At 41.8% G+C, this 18934-nt stretch overlaps 2 protein-coding genes across 2 annotated transcripts; both read right to left on the bottom strand.

Annotated features, from left to right (window-relative positions):
• Positions 1-4176: 4176 nt before the first annotated feature.
• On the bottom strand, positions 4177-6805 carry LOC128398739 (olfactory receptor 14A16-like). Its single transcript, XM_053359992.1, has 2 exons — positions 6639-6805; positions 4177-5012 (listed from the first exon to the last, which is right to left on the bottom strand). The coding sequence occupies exons 1-2, from the start codon at positions 6803-6805 to the stop codon at positions 4178-4180; spliced, it is 1002 nt and encodes a 333-aa protein (XP_053215967.1). The 3' UTR covers position 4177.
• An 8966-nt stretch (positions 6806-15771) lies between these two features.
• Positions 15772-16713, bottom strand: LOC128398740 (olfactory receptor 14A16-like). The gene has a single exon (XM_053359993.1). The coding sequence runs from the start codon at positions 16711-16713 to the stop codon at positions 15772-15774; it is 942 nt and encodes a 313-aa protein (XP_053215968.1).
• Positions 16714-18934: the final 2221 nt, after the last annotated feature.

The following is an 18934-nucleotide window of genomic DNA, read 5'->3' on the forward strand; positions in this document are numbered from 1 at the left end:
ATGGGTTGAAGCCTGGCCTACCAGAACTGAGAGGGCGTCTGAGGTAACCAGGTGCCTGTTACGGGAGATCATTCCCCGCTATGGACTACCTAGGTCAATAGGATCTGACAATGGACCAGCCTTTGTCCACTCAGTTTTGCAAGAGCTGGCCAAGGCATTGCAGATCACTTGGAAATTACACACGGCATATAGGCCTCAGAGTTCTGGAAAAGTTGAGAGAATGAACAGAACCAGCTGTCCAAATTCTCTAAAGAATTCTCTAAATTCTCTAAAGAACCAGCTGTCCAAATTGACTCAGGAGACTGGGTCTAATTGGGTGACAATGCTGCCCCTGGCATTACTCAGGGTCCGCAGTTTCCCATCAAAGCGCACTTTTGAAGTCATGTTTGGAAGGCCAGTCCCGTATATCCGAATGATAAACCCCCATGCTAGTCGAGATGTGCAGTTTGATAATTATGTGCAGTCACTCTCCCGAGATTTTCTCTATTTTAACAGGTAGACCCAGGCTCACACCCCTTTGTGTGTTGACTGAACTGTTCCATCAGTTCGAGCCAGGTGATGGGTGACAAATTGGGCACGGACGCCGCTGCAACCGTGCTGGAAGGGACCATACACCGTATTGCTCTCGACACCCACTGCTGTAAAAGTTGCTGACATCACCCCTTGGGTCCACCACACTCGAGTGAAGAAGGCTATTTTAGATTGGACAGTAACACCAGATCCGGAGGACTCCCTTCGGTTGGCCCTGCTGGTATCACTCCGGGTGCTGATACCTCTACGCACGGCTGGACAAGTGGATGGGAGGGACGCCCGCGGGCAGCGTCCCCAATGTAGAGACCTTTTTTTCCCCAGCAAATTCCGAGGCACCGCCAGGACTTTTGATATTGGGGCCAGAACTCTTTGATATAGTCACTCCGTGTGTCAGGCCTCTGCAAGGGTGGGTATATTCCTGTGGGGGTACGTTAATATATGTAGAGGGAAAAGCCCCTTTCGGATACAGTGTGTTGGGAAGAAATCACGAGAGTATTAAGCATCCACAAGGACAGGTGGGAAAATTGGTTAAGGTAATAGGCTCCTCCTCAGAGAGGTGGGACACAACCTCCCAAAAAGCGAGGCAGCTGGTAGAATACGAATATCAGTGGGCCCTTCAGCAATAAAACAAATATGTCCCAGATAACAATGTGAGCATCTCAGCCACTATTGACCACATGGAAACAAAGATAGCTGGAAACCCGCTGAAAACTACAGGAGGTGATCCATGGGGTTGGTATATTCCTGGCTGCCTCATGGCAGTTGGCTCAGGCATATTGTGGTATTATTAGCAGGGCCGCTATTAATCCTTTTGCTTCTTTGCCTCTGTATACCCTGCTTGGTGCAATGCTTACAAGGTGTGATGCAAAAAAATCATGGCCCTTATTGCTCTCCCCCAGGATTATAAACCCGAGAGACCAGGACGAACCTAGGAGATAGGTTGTCCAAAAGAAGAGGAGGGAGTGAAGGGAGAAGGAAGGGTTAAACTCAATATTATCTGCACCTAAGCTAACTTCTGCAGTTGTGGTAAAGCAGCTAGCAAAAACCGCAATTGCTTCAGTTCTGCAAGCCAGAAGCTACTTCTTGTTTTATGCTTTCTGCTTGAGTAACGCAGGAGAAGAGGAACACACAAACAAGAAAGGGAGGGGGTTTAGCTAGCCATATAGCCGTATGCCATATAAGGAAATAAGCATAACCTTGCCAGCTGATTGGGAAATTGGGGGAGATGGACATGCTCTCAGGTATAAAAAAGCTTGTTTACTTGTGTCTGTGGGCCAGTCTTTGGAAAGGATTCCACTGGCTACCTCTGTGCGCAGATCTCAATAAAACTTTTTTCTCTGAAGAGGAAGTTGCTTCCCTGGTGCGTTTGTTCTCTCCTCAGTCCTGGGGCAAGCGGGCAAATGAATCCCCAGGAAACTAAGGCTTCAGTGGAAATGCAGAAGAATCACAATCGAGGAGGCATAGGTGGCCTTGTGCTAGTAATCCTTGATTCAGTACCAACTTTCATGCTTTCAGGAGCACTCCTGTTCCGGGGGTGGGGGGTGGGGTGGCCCAGTTGAGGTTTAGCTGGTTTACAAGCCTGGATCATGAACTCACAGGCCAGGTGAAAATAGCATCAACCACTCCAGGTGGCGGCAGTTGAGTCATTAAGCCTCATCTGCCTGGAGCCAGTGGTGGAGGGAGGGGGGGGTGCAGACTGTCCCAGGTGTGATCACAGAGGAGAGGGGGGGTGACAAAATGACACAAATATAAGTGTTTTTTTTTAAAAAAAATGGGCTCACGAAATTTTTTAGATCAGTAAACAAATGTAACGAAATGTGGCTGGCACTAGGCGCCACACCAGTGACTGACGTGGTGGCTTGGGTGCCTGCAGGCTCCACACTGCTTAAAATGGCAGCATGGGACATGCGTCTGCCCTCCACCGAGCCTTAGCTGCCCTATGGCTGAGGGCATGATGGTGGAGAGGCTTCATGCAGTGCATGCATGCATGCACCCCCATGGGCGGCTCGTCCCACTCCCGGTTGCAGGATGTGCGTGCCGCCCCCAGCACATGAGCGGCTAGCTACGCCACTGCCTGGAGCTGATAAAAACTGCAGGGTTTGAGCCAGACAAGAGGGAGACTTGATGCAAGCCAATGCTATTGCTGGTCCTGCATAGCCCCTGATACCCCTGGGACTCCCTGCAGCTGGCTGGAGGGGTTCAGTTGGTTGTCTGCTATTGGATGTTGGCTGTTGGGTTAATGTTTTGTTTGGGATGGTTTGTGTGTGTGTGTGTGTTGTTGGCTGTTTAGTCTTCTGTGTTAAGAATTTATTATCTGCCTCTTTATTTGATCCTGGGTGAGTTTCTGCACTTTTAAAATGTGTGTATAAAGGCCTATTCTGCTCAATAAATTCAACCTTTCTTCTATACTGTTGGTATGTTGCTACTTCAGAGATCTATTAAGATAGAACCCATTTTGTTCTTGGAGAAAGAGCAGCCCATATCCAATTGGCCCCTCATAGACAAAGCCATGGTGCTTGCTGCTTCAGTGTCCGATCTGAAGTGTAGCGGCAAGGAATCCTACATTGCATTGCGGTACGTAAGTCTCTTGATATAACTTTATGATAAAGCACTGGAACTGATCACTCAGGTGTTTTGTGAATCTTCCTTTGGAATCTCTGCAACTGGGACTTTTAAGGGCTCAGTCAATCCATCGCCCTAGTCTATATTTGGACCCGCAGAACAGAGCACATTGCTACCTGTTGCAAATGATACTGCATATATAATTGAGAACACCATTTTGCATGTTTACATAAATGATGCCTGAAGATACCCTTCCTATATCTGCAAAATAAACAGAACTTAAAAGTAAAATAAAAATAAAATGTAGCTCCTACTTTCTAAACTTAATATAATATAGGCAGGTAGCATCTACTACATTCTTCAGGCCTAAATCAACCTAAAATCAGCAATCTCTTTCTCTCATAAGAGATGAACATCCTGGGCTTCATGTAGTTTCCTCAGTGAACTCCAAAGGAAAACCCTGAGCACAGAGGTTGGCTAAACTGCCATGGGACTTTGCTAGTGAAATTGACACAGTAGCCTACATCACATTGGAATGTTGCCAGGGGTGAATCTAGAGTCACAAAGGTCAAGCTTGATCACTCATTTAAGAAGAAGGGGTGAACTTGGAATTGAGAAAGAATCACTAAAGATCAACCTTCCAGATGTATTGAGCTATAACTCCTCTCCATATGGTAAAAGAGTTGATACCTTTCCATTTCATTTACACAATAACAACACAAAAAACAACACGGGAAAAATAAATGTTGTTACTTTAATACCATGCATTGCTTTTAGATGACAATACAAAACCAAGCCATTTAAGTAGCACTCCGGTAGTCTAGTGAGTGAGGACCAATGGCCTTTCCTATTTTGTTGGACTCCATCTCCCTTCAACCCAAAACAGGATGATAAGTGGTCCTAGCTGATAGCAGTTGGGTGCCAACAAAATACGGAAAGGTCCAGGGTTCAAAACACAACAAAATAACATCTATGGGGTACAGAGCAACAACAAATGTGTCTACCGGATGATTCTGCTGCATACTTTTCATGCCTGCTTCTTGAATATTGGATTGCTCCCTAAGAAGGGCAACCCCAGTAGATATCAACTCCTAGGAAGGGCTATAAAAGGAAATCCCAAACATTTCAGAATGAACCTGGGAATAGTGTCAGGAAACTGCTTCAGATTCAATTGTTTCCACAATGCAGTCTGGATCTCCTTGTTTCTCATGCTATAGATGAATGGGTTCAGCATAGGTGGAAGAATAGTATATATCACAGCAAGGAAAAGATCCAGCCCAGATGAGCTGTTGCTAGGTGGTCTGATGTAGGCAAAGAGTACAGTGGACATAAGCAGAGAGACAACGAGGAGGTGGGGCAGGCAGGTGGAGAGGGCCTTATGCCGTCCCTGTTCAGAAGGCATTTTGAGGACTGCAGTCATGATATACACATAAGTTACAATGATGAAGACAAAGCATCCAAAAGCAGAAATAGAGCTAAATGCAAGAAGTCCAACTTCAACTAGGTATAAATTAGAGCAAGACAATTTTAGTAGTTTTGGCACTTCACAGAAGAATTGATCAACACGATTGGAACAGAACGTAATGGAAAATGTGCCTGCAGTGTGTAAGACAGCATAGAGAATACTGGTGATCCATGCAATGGTTATCATCTGAATGCAGGCCCCTTTGTTCATAATTACTTCATATTGCAGTGGATTACAGATGGCAACATACCTGTCATGTGCCATTATGGTTAACAGGGTAAAATCAGACCACCCAAAGAGGAAAAAGAAAAAAACTTGAGAGACACATTCACCATAAGAAATGTGCCTGTTATTCATGATTGAATTAACCATGGATTTGGGTTGAATGACAGAAACTGAGCCAATATCAGAAACGGCCAAGTTCATGAGGAAGAAGTACATTGCTCTATGCTGTCTTACACACTGCAGGCACATTTTCCATTACGTTCTGTTCCAATCGTGTTGATCAATTCTTCTGTGAAGTGCCAAAACTACTAAAATTGTCTTGCTCTAATTTATACCTAGTTGAAGTTGGACTTCTTGCATTTAGCTGGATTTCTGTTTTTGGATGCTTTGTCTTCATCATTGTAACTTATGTGTGGATCTTGACTGCAGTCCTCAAAATGCCTTCTGAACAGGGGCGGCATAAGGCCCTCTCCACCTGCCTGCCCCACCTCCTGGTTGTCTCTCTGCTTATGTTCACTGGACTTTTTGCCTACATCGGACCAGCTATTAGCAGCTCATCTGGGATGGATCTAGTCTTTACTGTGATATATACAATAGTTCCTCCTATGATGAATCCCTTCATCTACAGCATGAGAAACAAAGAGATCCAAACAGCATTGAAGACGCTATTGAGCCTTAAACACTTTTGTGACACTGTTCCCAGATATATCCAGAAATCCTTGGGATTTCCTTGAATATTCCTGCCCAGGAGCTGAAAGTTTTGAGATCTGCTAAGGAAGTCCCATCATTGGAGACAGATAAAATGTGGGGCCGCAGGAGTGGTCCTTCCCTGCGGTGGCGCCCTGGCTTTGGACTTCCCTCCCCTTTGATATTCCGTAGGATAGCAGCAGAAGTGAGGATGCTGCTGCTACCTAGAAATTCATGATTGTAGACTTGGTGGGTAGGGCTTGGTTTCTCTTTTGTATTTATGGATTTGTGGTCTCCTAGTAGTTTTCATCTTCGTGCAGCTTCGTCACGCTGGCCACGTGACCTGGAAGTGTCTTCAGACGGCGCTGGCTCCTGGCCTCTTAAGCGAGATGAGCACGGGGTACCTTTACCTTTACCTTAGTAGTTTTCATGGCTACTACATATTATCCCTTTTAGTTTATATTGATCTTTTAAGAATATATCTTATCTATTTGCTTTGTTTCGCTTTGTTTCTATGCTGAGGTGGTTTCTTTATTATTGATGATATCTCCATGTTGTATCTCCATGAATGGACTCCGTAGGCACTCCAGTCCATTGAGTTGCCATAAAGAGACAGTGATTCATGCTTGCAGAAGGAGGCAGGAGGCTCCCCCTCTTCAGCTGAATGCCACATCATCCCAGTGGTAGGAAAACCATAGGCCAGAATAGGCTCTGGCCCAACCTTTTTATGACTGGCAGGCACCTTCCTGAAAGGTGATGGTAAGGGTCACGCCAAATCACCTCCAGGAGGCTCTGCCTGCAGCCATGGGAAGCAGTGGTGGAGGAAGTTGCAAAGGTACAAGGTGGGAGGGAGGAAATAGGTGAGTGACAAGGGGCAGTGGCAGGGTAGTGGTGGTTGTGGGGGCATGATACATACTGGCTCTTATTTTTCTTTAAGACCAAACCAAAAAACCACTTAATACAACAATGCTGTATCTTTTTCTCATGTTATATTGCAGTATTTTAATTAGTAAACAAAATGCAAAAGGCTAAGGTGGTTCAATGATTTTTCTCTGCAAGGGAAAACCAGTGCTCTGTCACAAAAGCCACCTTGTAGATATTTTTGTCATGAATAACAGTCAGCACTCAAGGAACTACCATCAAAAGAGTGTCACCTTGTGCTTATTGCAATCTTTCAAGTGCTATAATAATAATAATAATAATAATAATAATAATAATAATAATAATAATAATGTAGAAAACGCAATGCCTAACTTTCTTTTTGAGAGCCAGTATGGATAGGAATGGCTTCAGATTTATGATTATGCCACAGTGACAACACAGCTGATTTTGCATCTCTAAGACTGGGGTTTGTATTGGGAAGCCTTTTGTTTGGTTGAGGGGAGGTTTGTTTGGTTGAGGGGAGGTTGTGGCCTCACCTGCCCCTCCTCAGTAAGGGTATCCTGTTAGAGGGATCCGGGGTGTGATTTTTGTCTGGAGCCTTCGCATGGGCTAGAGCCATGTCACAGTTCCCTATGGGAACCCCTGGGGGTGTTACTATCTGACTTAAGTTATAGGGCACTCCCTAATGGTGGTTTACCCTTCTGTGGACTCCCTGCAGACAGGCAGGAGTCAAGATATAGTCTGGCTTCACCCAAAGCCTAAGCCAAACCACTCACATCTGTAACCAATAAAGTTGTGGCCTTTTTGAACCCATGAACCATTGTTCTCCTGGGAACTTTGTGGCTCGGTTGCCTTGGGATGCAAGGAACTGCTGAAGTGGTCAAACCAGTCTCTTTGGTAATGGCCCTAGTCAGCTTGCTAAGTATACACTTAAAATGTCTTAAGTGTCAAAAAGGAGAATTATTTTAGGGTTTTTGGGAATATCCCATATTTGTTTTTATAATATTCAGTACTGTCCAAAAATTCTTAATTTTCAGTATTATTAAGGGTCCCTGAATGGATTCCCAGCAAAGTACTTTCACGGTGAAAATGACACAAAGCAAACATAAAACAACAGTAAATTCATTCATTCACTTTACATTGAAGGGAGAAGGAAGGGTTAAACTCAATATTATCTGTGCCCAAGCTGATTTCTGCAGTTGTGGTAAAGCAGCTAGCAAAAACCGCAATTGCTTCAGTTCTGCAAGCCAGAAGCTACTTCTTGTTTTATGCTTTCTGCTTGAGTAACGCAAGAGAAGAGGAACACACAAACAAGAAAGGGAGGGGGGCTTAGCTAGCCAAATAGCCATATGCGATATAAGGTAATAAGCATAACTTTGCCAGCTGATTGGGGGGGAATTGGGGAGATGGGCATGCTCTCAGGTATAAAAATGCTTGTTTACTTGTATAGGCATGGCCAGTCTTTGGAAAGGATTCCACTGGCTGCCTCTGCGCAGATCTCAATAAAACTTTTTTCTCTGAAGAGGAAGTTGCTTCCCTGGTGCGTTTGTTCTCTCCTCGGTCCTGGGGCAAGCGGGCAAAATGAATCCCTTGTAGACTAAGGCTTCAACATGAATGATAAAATTTACATAAGTGTCATAAAAGAAATAAAAGAGAACTGTCATTGTGAAGTTCTGTGTTTCAGGTTGTGTCACCACCAAGCCCCTTTGCTGAAGCTTGGTCTTTATGCTGACTCAGCTCCTCAACAGTTCTGTCAAACAGATTAACATTTGGGAATCAAATTATAAAACCCTATGTAACATAGAAACATCATTTACAACAACCAACTGCATCTGCAAAATGCTTTGTTGAGCCAGCCTCTCAACAATGTTCTATTTTCTCTGGAGGGAACAGCTGTAAAAGGCAATAAGGAACAACTCTTTGCAGGTATAGTACATGTACTTTAAGCCTTAACTGGAACATCAAGGGGGGGAGGAATAGAATTAGACATCAACATTCCTATTGCCTTATTGGTGCCAATCATCTATTTAGGATAGTGTGGGAACAAACAAAGAGAAGATAAGGGGGGGGGGAATCAACACCACTTTCCTGATTAGGTGTACTGGGCTCCTGAGAGAGCATGTCTCAAAGAAGTCAGAGAAAACAGAACTATAAATTCCTTCCCACAGCAGAAAAACCTCAGTGTTAGTAGATACATACAGAGGATTAATTTTCAAAGGAAGAATTAAGGAAGTTCAAAGGACTGGGCGAACTACGTGCCTTGTCTGCCCATTGAAACATTGTTGAGACAAAATAAAGTTCAATCTACACATACATGCAACATAATACTTCAAAGTCTTCTTCCTGAGCAACTGGAATATCTTTTTTGAAAACTGCTGCATTTGAGCTGATAGGAGACTTCTGCATGGAACCAGTGATGGTTACTTTAACAAAGAAAGTGAGTACATCCATTTTCAATCATTTAATGATAAAACTCTATGCTCAAAGTATGTCTCATTAAATTTAGTGGGACTTACTCTCAGCTAAGTGTTCACAGTATTGCAGCCTACATTACTAAAATGTATATATGATCTGTTATGGCAAAAATAAAAGTTTTCTTGAGGACTAATAAATTTATTGTGCAGGGAATTTTCATATATAATACATATTGATCTCTTAAGAAGTCAAAGACCAAAAAAGAAGGGAAAAAACACCCCTATACAAATTTACCCTAACTTTTTGACTTCATGGTTAGTGCACAAACAACCAGACAAAATCGAAGATGCCATTGTAGGTTTGTCGTCACATTCCTGAACAGTCTGTTGGTGCCTGAAATACTTGCACATTTATTATGGCTTTTTTGGAACAAAGGTCCACGAAGCATTATCTTGAGTATACATGTGGCTGTGGTTAGCTTTTGTGGTAGGGGATGGAGGGTGTAAACAGTGAATTGCTAAAAGTACAGAGACAATGAAAAATAGTCAATTAACTAAGTAGCTGGATTGGTAAACCATTTAATACATGTTTAGTTATTAAAAAATATATTGGAACAGTTCAATTTCATGTTATAATACTATACATCTTGCAATTTAGTAGTTTCATGGTGCAATCTCCTTTTGCAGTTTCTTTTTTCAAGTGCAACCATATTAAGGTCAAAAAACACTCTCTCCGAGTTCGGTCCCATGAACCTCTGAGGATGCTGGAACTACCAAGAGGAGCCCCCTTGCCAATCTTATCACAAAGCAGAGTCTGTATGGAAGGAGTCAATATCAGATATTGGGAAACCAACTCGCTTAGCATTCTAAATAGTAATATGAGTAGTTTAATTGTGCCCAGAAACTAATTTGTAAACCACTGCAGGTGACTTGTGAGTTCAAAATGGAACCCTGTTCAGTACTAACACTACTGCATTTTGACCATCTGAAATTTTGGAGATATCTACCTATTTTTTCTGAAGGATAAGGTAATTGTGCAGATTTCCTCCTGTACCCCAAAGATTATCATCTACTCAAGATACATTTATGACATCCACTTTGTTGTACTATGAGGAAAATATTGAAGGGGCAACAGGAATATCATAGTCCTCCCTACATGAAGCACAAATTTCATGGTGGATGAAGCACTGCCCATAACATTAATAAATATGAATTTAAAATATCTGCATATAGGCATTAAATGAAATGGTATGAAGGAGAGAAAATCCCACAAAATATCAGAACTGATTCTCCATTTTATTTAATGCTTGTATGCAGATAATTTAAATTCATAATTAATAATGTTTTGGGCAGTGCTGCATCCACCATGAAATTTGTGCTTCTTGTAGGGAGGACTGTTATAATCCTGTTGCCCCTGCAACATTTTCCTCATAGTACAACAAAGTGGATGTCATATATGCATTTGAATGGATGATAAGCTTTGAGGCACAGGAGAAAATTCTATATAACTACTTTAGAAGAATATGTAGATACCTCAGAAATTCCAGCTGCTTCACAATGCAGCAGTCTTATTGCTGACTAGGGTTCAATTTTGAACTCACAAATCACCTTCAGTGGTTTACAAATTAGTTTCTGGGCACAATTAAACTACTCGTATTACTATTTAGAATGCTAAGTGAATTCGCCTCCTAATATCTTATATTACGTCCTTCTCTACAAGACTCTGCCTTGTGTCAAGAATGGCAGAGGGGCTCCTCTTGGTAGTTCCAGTGTCCTTAGAAGTTTATGGGACTGTTCTTGGTTAGGGTATTTTTTTGTACAAACCACTTTCAAAAAAGGTGAATTTTGCTCTTTCATTATAGAGTTTACACCACATACTGAAGGCAGATATCTTCACCCTATTTCTTGACACCACAAATACAAACATATTCTCTCTCTCTCTCACACACACACACACGCACACACACACATCTTGGGTTACACCTCTTTTTTCCAAACTGAAATTGTTTTAAGTGATTTTAATATGGCATTTTTATAGTGTTGTATACTACCCTGGGACCTTAGATGATGATGATGATAATGGTGCATTTTCATGCAGTAGGTTAGCATCCTCATGCGTGGCTTAGAACAACACTTTCTCAGCTTCTGCCCACCATAGTCTCTCTTCTGCTTTGATGAGACCTTTGACACCTGGGTCATGTAGGCTATTCCAACAGGAATTACACCCCACCAACAACCGGAGCCTAGACTAATCCATGGAAGACATTCATATTTTGGAGAATATAGTGCAACAACATACTGGAGATGTAAGGGAACACCCCCCCCCCTTTATATAGGAAACCTACTGACTTATACAGGTGCTATATCTTGATTTCACTTTTACTTCCCAGCTGATAGTACTCACACATTACTTTCACCAACATTTCTCTGATCAAAATTGGGACACCCCACTCCATAATGATAATTTTAATATTTATACCCCACACATCCTACTGGGTGGCCCCAGCACTTTGGACAGATTCCTACATATCTAAAAACATAATAAAACTTTTAACATTTTTTTAAAAAAACAACTTCCCTATACAGGATTGCCTTCAGACGGCTCAGGAATTGGATAACTCCAAACTCTCAAACATTTCACAAATGAAAAAGGGACATCCTACCATACCCTCCAACATTTCTCCAATGAAAATAAGAACACCATAAGGACAAGCGAGACATTCCAGGATCAAATCAGAAACTGGGATGACTTCTCTAAATCAGGGGCGACCCTGGAAAAAAGGGACACTTGGAGGGTCTGCTTTCTAAGACCAGCATCCCAACCTATAACCAGCAACAGGCCACAGTACAGAGATATGGACACAGGATATAGGCCCTGTGGTCAGTTCAGATGACAACTCTCCCCATGGCTATTCTGGCAATGCTGTTACATGATCTAAACATTATGCTGTGCTGTGTCAAAGCCTGCTTTCTCCCCCTCTCCCCACCCTCCCAAAACCACTCCCTGCAACATTCCTTATTTTTTTTCTGCCTCTTTTGCTGGGAATGTAAGACCTTCATATAAATGCTATGTGTGAGTATTTTGCAGTGACTTCCTTGTTAATGTAATGAGGTGGCTGAGATTCCTTTTTTTAAAAAAAAGAAAAAGGTCAAAACATGTTTCACATGCCCTGGGCATGCACACAGTGACATTGGGCTATTTCAGAACTAGCTTCTAGCCTGGCCAGCTTTCCTGAAATGGTGATGTGACAGGGTCATTCCAGGAAGTGCTGCTGAGACACAACCTGGTCTTAAAAGACCCCACACTGTTACAAGTGCAAATGGGGTCTTTTGCATAGTTAGAAAACAACATTTTAATTTACTTTAATTGCTCATTCCATGAAAGTTTGTCACTCTAAAAACCTGTCCACAAAGTGTCTCACAAACACAGCAAGCAAGCACATTTGGTTTCAAGAAAGTTGGGCTATATATTTATCTATTTTCTATTCTATTCTATTCTATTCTATTCTTCTCTCTCTCTCTCTCTCCCCCCCCCCCCCGTATATATCTCAGCTAACTCATTCTGTTCATTGTGTGTCTTCAGTCTGTCCTGAGCATCTGAGAGAAAACTAAAAGATGGAGAAATTGTCCTTGGAAGATGAATGGGCAAAGAGACAAGAGAATGGGGATGAGGATGGTGAGAAGAAAGGGGGTGGGAATAAGAAACTGATTATTTACTTTTCCTCATACATATTATCAGTGATTTTTAAAAGAAAAAATGGTACTGTTACTCACCATGACTTTGCTGCAGTAAGTGCCACACTTTAAACACTGGGGAGGGGGAGTTTCAGGACGGCATGTCCTTGAGTACCCCCCAGAAAAAGTACTGTGTTTTATCAACAGTAGATGCAATTTGTCTTCCTTCCAGCTGCATCAGTGTAGTGTTTGCATTTGTCTCTTCATTGCATCACTTCCATTCTTCATTTGAATCAAGACTCTGTGTCTTTCAATGTAGCTTTTCAGTTTTTCAGTTGTGGAAAGGAATTTATATGTCTGTCTTTGGTTTCTTGGAGACGTGTTCCCAGGAGCTCAGTGCAGCTAATCACAAAAGTTTGTTGATATTTCTTCTTTTGCCTTTATTATTATTTCCCTTACCCTAGCCTAGATAATTGGCACTGATAAGCTAATGGGACTGTTCAACTCATGGGAGCTAGACCTATGTCAGTAATTCATTTTCATAGCTTCAGGTCCAGGTTCAGACTCAAGAGTACAGGGATTCTATGCTGCAAGGAGCTGCTCCATATTACGAAAGGCCTTTGAGACAATAGCTATCTCCTCAAGAGAAAATAGATGATGGCACTGAGGCCCACTGACACGTGCTTGCAAAGCACTTTGCAGACAGCATTGCTGAGATCCATTTTGATTGTATTCTGGTTTTTCAGTAGCTATTCTGGAGGAGGCTATGTTTTATGGGATTTTTTGTTACATATAACTATACTACCATTCTGCTGAGGCCAAGACCATTTACAATTTTAAAATGATAAAATGATAAAAAATATAAAGGTGAATTGGGGTAGTGGTAGAGGACAGTTCAACTGGAGGAGGACCTGAAATTGCTTGCCTGCATATATCACTCTGTTCTCATTACTCACAGGGCAGATGGTGTCCTTTAGCATTAAGAGGGGGTCATTCTGATAGAAAGAGGCCCTGATGTTGTCTTACCCTGCCCCCTCACTCTCTTCTTGAATACCTTCTACTGTACTTTGTTGACCTTGAAATGTGGAAATGCTCTTGGGAGAAGTGTAGCTAATTGCTTGTATTCTCATCCTGGTCATTGAAATCAGGATGTTTAGAATTCTACACTTGGGCTAGCAAAGTTATAAACACTTATCTCAGGGGAAGTACTAAATGAGGTGATAATATGGCCTCTTTTGAAACGAAAACATAATCAGACTCCTCCAATTTGAAGAACTGTCATTTTGTGTCCAACACCCCCTTTTTGTACAAGTTGTGTGAACAAGTGGTTTGTTTGTTTGTCTTTGTTTGTTTTTTGACATAGTTCCAAATGTTTCTATATGAAATTGATAATTGAGATCCTTTCCATTCTGGCTTCTGGCCAGGCTTCAGCATGGAAACTGCTTTGGGCCAGGAGCTGGAAGGGGAAATGTTGCCCCATTGGTTTTCCTGTATTGTCAACCATGGATCATCCTGACGGAATGGGAGTTAGGGGGGTACTTCATTGACATGGCTCCCATCATTTCTGACAGATAGGATTCAGAAGTACATGGACGTAAGTAAATGGTGGTAAAAGGTTCTACCCCTCTTTTTTCAAAGTCCCATCCGAGCAGCAATTTAACCTGCAAATTAGCTGTCAAATTGTTATCAGCTTTTGTCAACATCAGGCCAGCAGCTTTTGTCAACATCAGGCCAGCTGGGGTGCCTTTTATTTAACCCAATTATCCAAAATAGAAGGGGATCCACAGTGAACTAGGTAGTTGATCAAGGCTTTCTTCAAAATGGAGTCACGGCATAACACAGCACCCTGCCCCTCCATTCTTGGTGAAGTCTTCCAACTCTGACAGCAGAAGGTGTCTGTGGGTTCAAGGCACCCCCCAAATTCACTGGGGGAATTAAGGGGGAAGCTAGCCTCTGCTATCTCTCATTATGTCCAATTTGAGCCCCCCATCTTCAGAGGCTGGGGGTGCAATTATTCAGGTTCATGGCTGGAAACAGCAGCCTGTTTTTAAATCTCTTTATTGTTTATGTTCTTATTGTGAAATTACTTTGAGATATTTTATGGAAAGTATTCATAAATGTAATTAATTAAATAAATGAACAAACACATACGAAAACATATGGTGTTTCTGAATGTCAATAGAAAATGTAAACCAACCTTGTTTACAAATAACCAAGCCTTTTCAGTGGTGCTGAAACAATGTAAGTATGGTGAAAGGTTAGCTTTTCTGGGGAAAGTATTTAAACCAAGAAGTGCAACAAGCATGGAATCTTTCTCACACCAAACACCACATAACCGGTGTCTGATGGAAGAGCACTTCATGTGAAGGCATGTGTAATAGGAAGTGGTATTTCAGATAGTCAGATCCAGGCGCACCAGGTATCAGGGGCAGAGGAGGCTTCAGCTCCCCCACTATTTTTCAGCAGGGGGCAGTGCCCCACAATATTGGGGGGGAGGGCTGCCACCAACCTCTGCCACCACTGCACACCTTCCATTCACCCCAGCCTCTGCCCAGCAGCCTGGAAGCACAGGAGCTGGGCAGCAGCTGGGACAAACAAACATGACGATCGCCCTCCGTGCATCCTGCCGGGCAAGCTGGGTAGAGTCACGTGACATGTCACGTAGCCTCACCCCCTCAATGGGGAGCAAGTCGGTGCCCCTGGTCAGATTCCTAGCTCTTTTGGGCCTTATTGGTAAGAATTGTAGGAATTTAAATCCCAGTACTTCTGCCCTGAAACAAAAAGGACTTTCTTTCTTTCTTTCTTTCTTTCTTTCTTTCTTTCTTTCTGATTATGAAATAACTATAAGTCCATACCTTTAAAAAAAACCACACCAAATCTACCATTGCTACTAAAGAACATATACTATTAAGAAGGTATCTACTTGCTGTAAATGGACCAGAATATTTCTACTCCATGTCAATTTTGCATATACACAATCATTTATTCATCAAACCACTCACTTTTAATTTTTTTTTTACTAAAATCCAATTAAAATGGTATGTTTGTTCACCTGAGGTATGCATTTTGCCCCTAAAATATGCATTTTGTCTGTTTACATTGTCTCTCACCCTATTCTTAATGCACCTTTTCATTAAAACAAACATATTCTTGCACATTTATTTGACCTGCCACTGCATTGCAAAAATTGGAGAAATGCACAATCTCACTGAGAGTCATGTTCCAATCGATTAGAAAGCCAGGGACTGACAAAGTATGGTGGGTGATGTTAAAATGCAAACCAAAATAATTTATTCTCCCTCCTTACTGCCCATATCAAAATACACTAGATTACAAAATGATTTTCATTTGATGCTTGGAACAAAGTTTCCATCCAAAATGTTTTGACAGTGCGGTTCTGATCTCTTGGTTTCTCATGCTATAAATCACTGGATTCATCATGGGTGGCAACATAGAATATAACACAGAAATCATCATGACCAGATCTTTGGGGGCATTTTGAGTTGGGCACAAATAGCCAAGGGTGCCAGTGCAGATAAATAAGGAGACAACAATGAGGTGGGGCAAGCAGGTAGATAAGGCTTTCTTCTTCCCTTGCACTGAGGGGATTCTTAGTACGTTGGTGAAAATCTGAACATAAGAAAAGATTATGAAGATAAAGCAACCGAAAGCTTCACATGCTGCAAATACATTGATCCCAACTTCTGTCATATAATTGTCATTACAGGAGAGCTTCAGCAATTGTGGGATTTCACAAAAAAACTGGTTGAGAACGTTGGAGCAGAAAGCGATGGAAAATGTGCCCCCAGTGTGTAACATAGCATTGAAAAGGCCAGTCATCCATGCACTGGCTGCCATTTGGATGCAAGCTCTCATGTTCATCACTGTCTCATATCGTAGTGGATTGCAGATGGCGACATATCGATCATAAGCCATGACTGTGAGGAGGACCAGGTCAGTCACTGCAAAGAAGATGAGGAAAAAGACTTGGGAAACACATTCTGGATATGAAATCAACCTGGTGTTCATGAGGGAGTTGCTCATGGCTTTGGGGACATTGATGGAGATGTTGCCAATGTCTGCGATGGATAAATTCATCAAGAAAAAGTACATTGGCGTGTGAAGTTGACGGTTGAGGGTTATGAGTATGATTATGAGTAGATTTCCCATGACAGTAGCCAAATAAATCAGAAGAAATATCACAAAGTGTAAAATTTGCAGCTCCCGAATATCAGAGAATCCCAGAAGAAGAAAGTTGGTCTCATTTGACATCATCTACCCTAAGGGAAGAAGGAGAGAAAGAACTGATAGAATTTGGAGGTGCCTGATCCTTGATATAAGAACTCTGCTGGATGAAACCAAAATCTTATGCAGTCCAGCTCATTTTTTTTCTTTAGTAGCTAATCAGATGTCTCTTTGAAGTCCATAAGCAGTAAACAAGGGCAAAAGCTTTCTTCCACATTTGCTGCTCCCAAAGCTGGGATCATATGCAGCTAGGAATATAGGAAGCTGAGTAACACCCTGATCTATCTTAATCAATACAGTGGTACCTTGGGTTACAGACGCTTCAGGTTACAGACACTTCAGGTTACAGACTCCGCTAACCCAGAAATAGTACCTCAGGTTAAGAACTTTGCTTCAGGATGAGAACAGAAATCGCCCAGTGGTGGCGCAGCAGCAGCGGGAGGCCCCATTAACTAAAGTGTGACCTAGGGTTAAGAACAGTTTCAGTTTAAGAATGGACCTCCGGAATGAATTAAGTTCTTAACCTGAGGTGCCACTGCCATGATTCAGAGCAGAATCTTTTCTAGCCCTACCTAAAGTTTTATTGTTATCCATTAATCATTGCCCCATGAAATAAGGACATTCATGTGCAGTTGGCCCATGAAAAGTCATATTTTGGTATCACAACGAATCAAATTAACCATCATATCATTTGAATTGATTCACACATTCAGACATCATTTGTTAAGATTTAAAGAAATCAACTACTTAAGTGTTTGTGTGCCCTAGCTCATATTCACTGTTTCAAAAGATGTTATCAATGAGAACAACAGCAAACACCACCTTTCCCCTCTTTTGAGCACTATCAGCAGGACAGATCCTCCCACATTCGCTGAGTGCAGAACAAGTTGATGAATTTGCAGGCCGATAATTGAAGGAAGCCAAGACTCAGGAATATAAATACAGTAGACATAAAAAAAGAATATGAGACGGGAAGAATGTAGCAGAGAAAGATTTGGAACAAATGACTCATAATATCTGACTTGTTCCATATCAGCTGTTACCTGAACATTTGTCTTTTAAAAAAAAAACAACCTGCATTCGTCAATATATTTCAAATGCTCTTAGGCAAAGGTCAGTTCAGACCCTCTGGCACAATTGATCTGTTCCTCCCCAGCACCATTCTGTGAGAGAAAGGGGGGGGGAAGGGCTGCAGAAGGAAAGAGTGGATGGCCCCATGCAATTTTGGCTCTAACTCTGTCCTCCACTGGCATAGTCCCAAACCATTGCTAGCATCCAGCATCTTCTTAGTTACCCCAAGGGAACATGATAATATTAAGGTGAAATGTTTTTCACTCTCCTGCCATAAAGCAAGAGGAGAGACATGTAGAAATTCCTTAATTCTTAGATTGGGACAGTAGCTCCATGTTGTACAAGAACCATGAAGTCATAAAAAGAATTGTAAATTATTATTTTGAAATCAAGAGTATGTATCTGCCTCTAATTGTGAATATGGGAAATGCATCATTAATCATCAGTAGTTTTACCACTGCCCTTCAAATTCACCAGCCCTTAGTACTGAACAGGTGGCTCTCCATCACCCAGAATTAAAGCATAAAACAGTGAATGGTTTGAAGTAATACCTGGCAATTTAGTACTTTTAATGTCTTAACTGCAGCATCGTAGAGTGCAAAGGGGCTTTGTAGGCAATCAAGTTCATCCATTTAGTGGAGGAAATTCACAGCTAGTGCATTCCTAATACGTACCGCTTTGAGCTTCAGATTTGAAATATACATCTAATTGACTGTCTTCCACTGATTCTAGTATTCAAGTCTGCCAAGGAGGTATATATGTGTGCATGTGATTTGAAGCTGTTTTGATTGTTGCAACATTTCTTCCTTTTTTGTTTCTGAGCACTTGAGAAACTTGTTGCCTTGGGACCACTATGTCTCAGCGTACAAGATCAGCTGGGAAATTATCTTTTATAGATAGAGAAAAAAGTGCTTTTAGTTTATTATAATTCTGTTAATTCTATTCCTCTTAAGTGGTTCAAATCTGTAGGAAAGAGAAATTAACCCTTTAAAATACTCTGAAGAGGGGCTCAATTGGTTCTCAGCAACTTCTTGTGCATATTTTAAACTATGTTTCTGAGTACATTCAGTTTCTGAAGGAATCTAGTATTTGTGGGGGGGGGCAGGGGGGATATCAAAAAGTTCCCTTCCAGAGATATTTCACTTTCAAGAGAAACCACTGTTGATGACAGTCAAAC

Source organism: Podarcis raffonei, chromosome 13 (assembly GCF_027172205.1).
Source record: "Podarcis raffonei isolate rPodRaf1 chromosome 13, rPodRaf1.pri, whole genome shotgun sequence".
NCBI classification, from domain to species: Eukaryota; Metazoa; Chordata; class Lepidosauria; order Squamata; family Lacertidae; genus Podarcis; species Podarcis raffonei.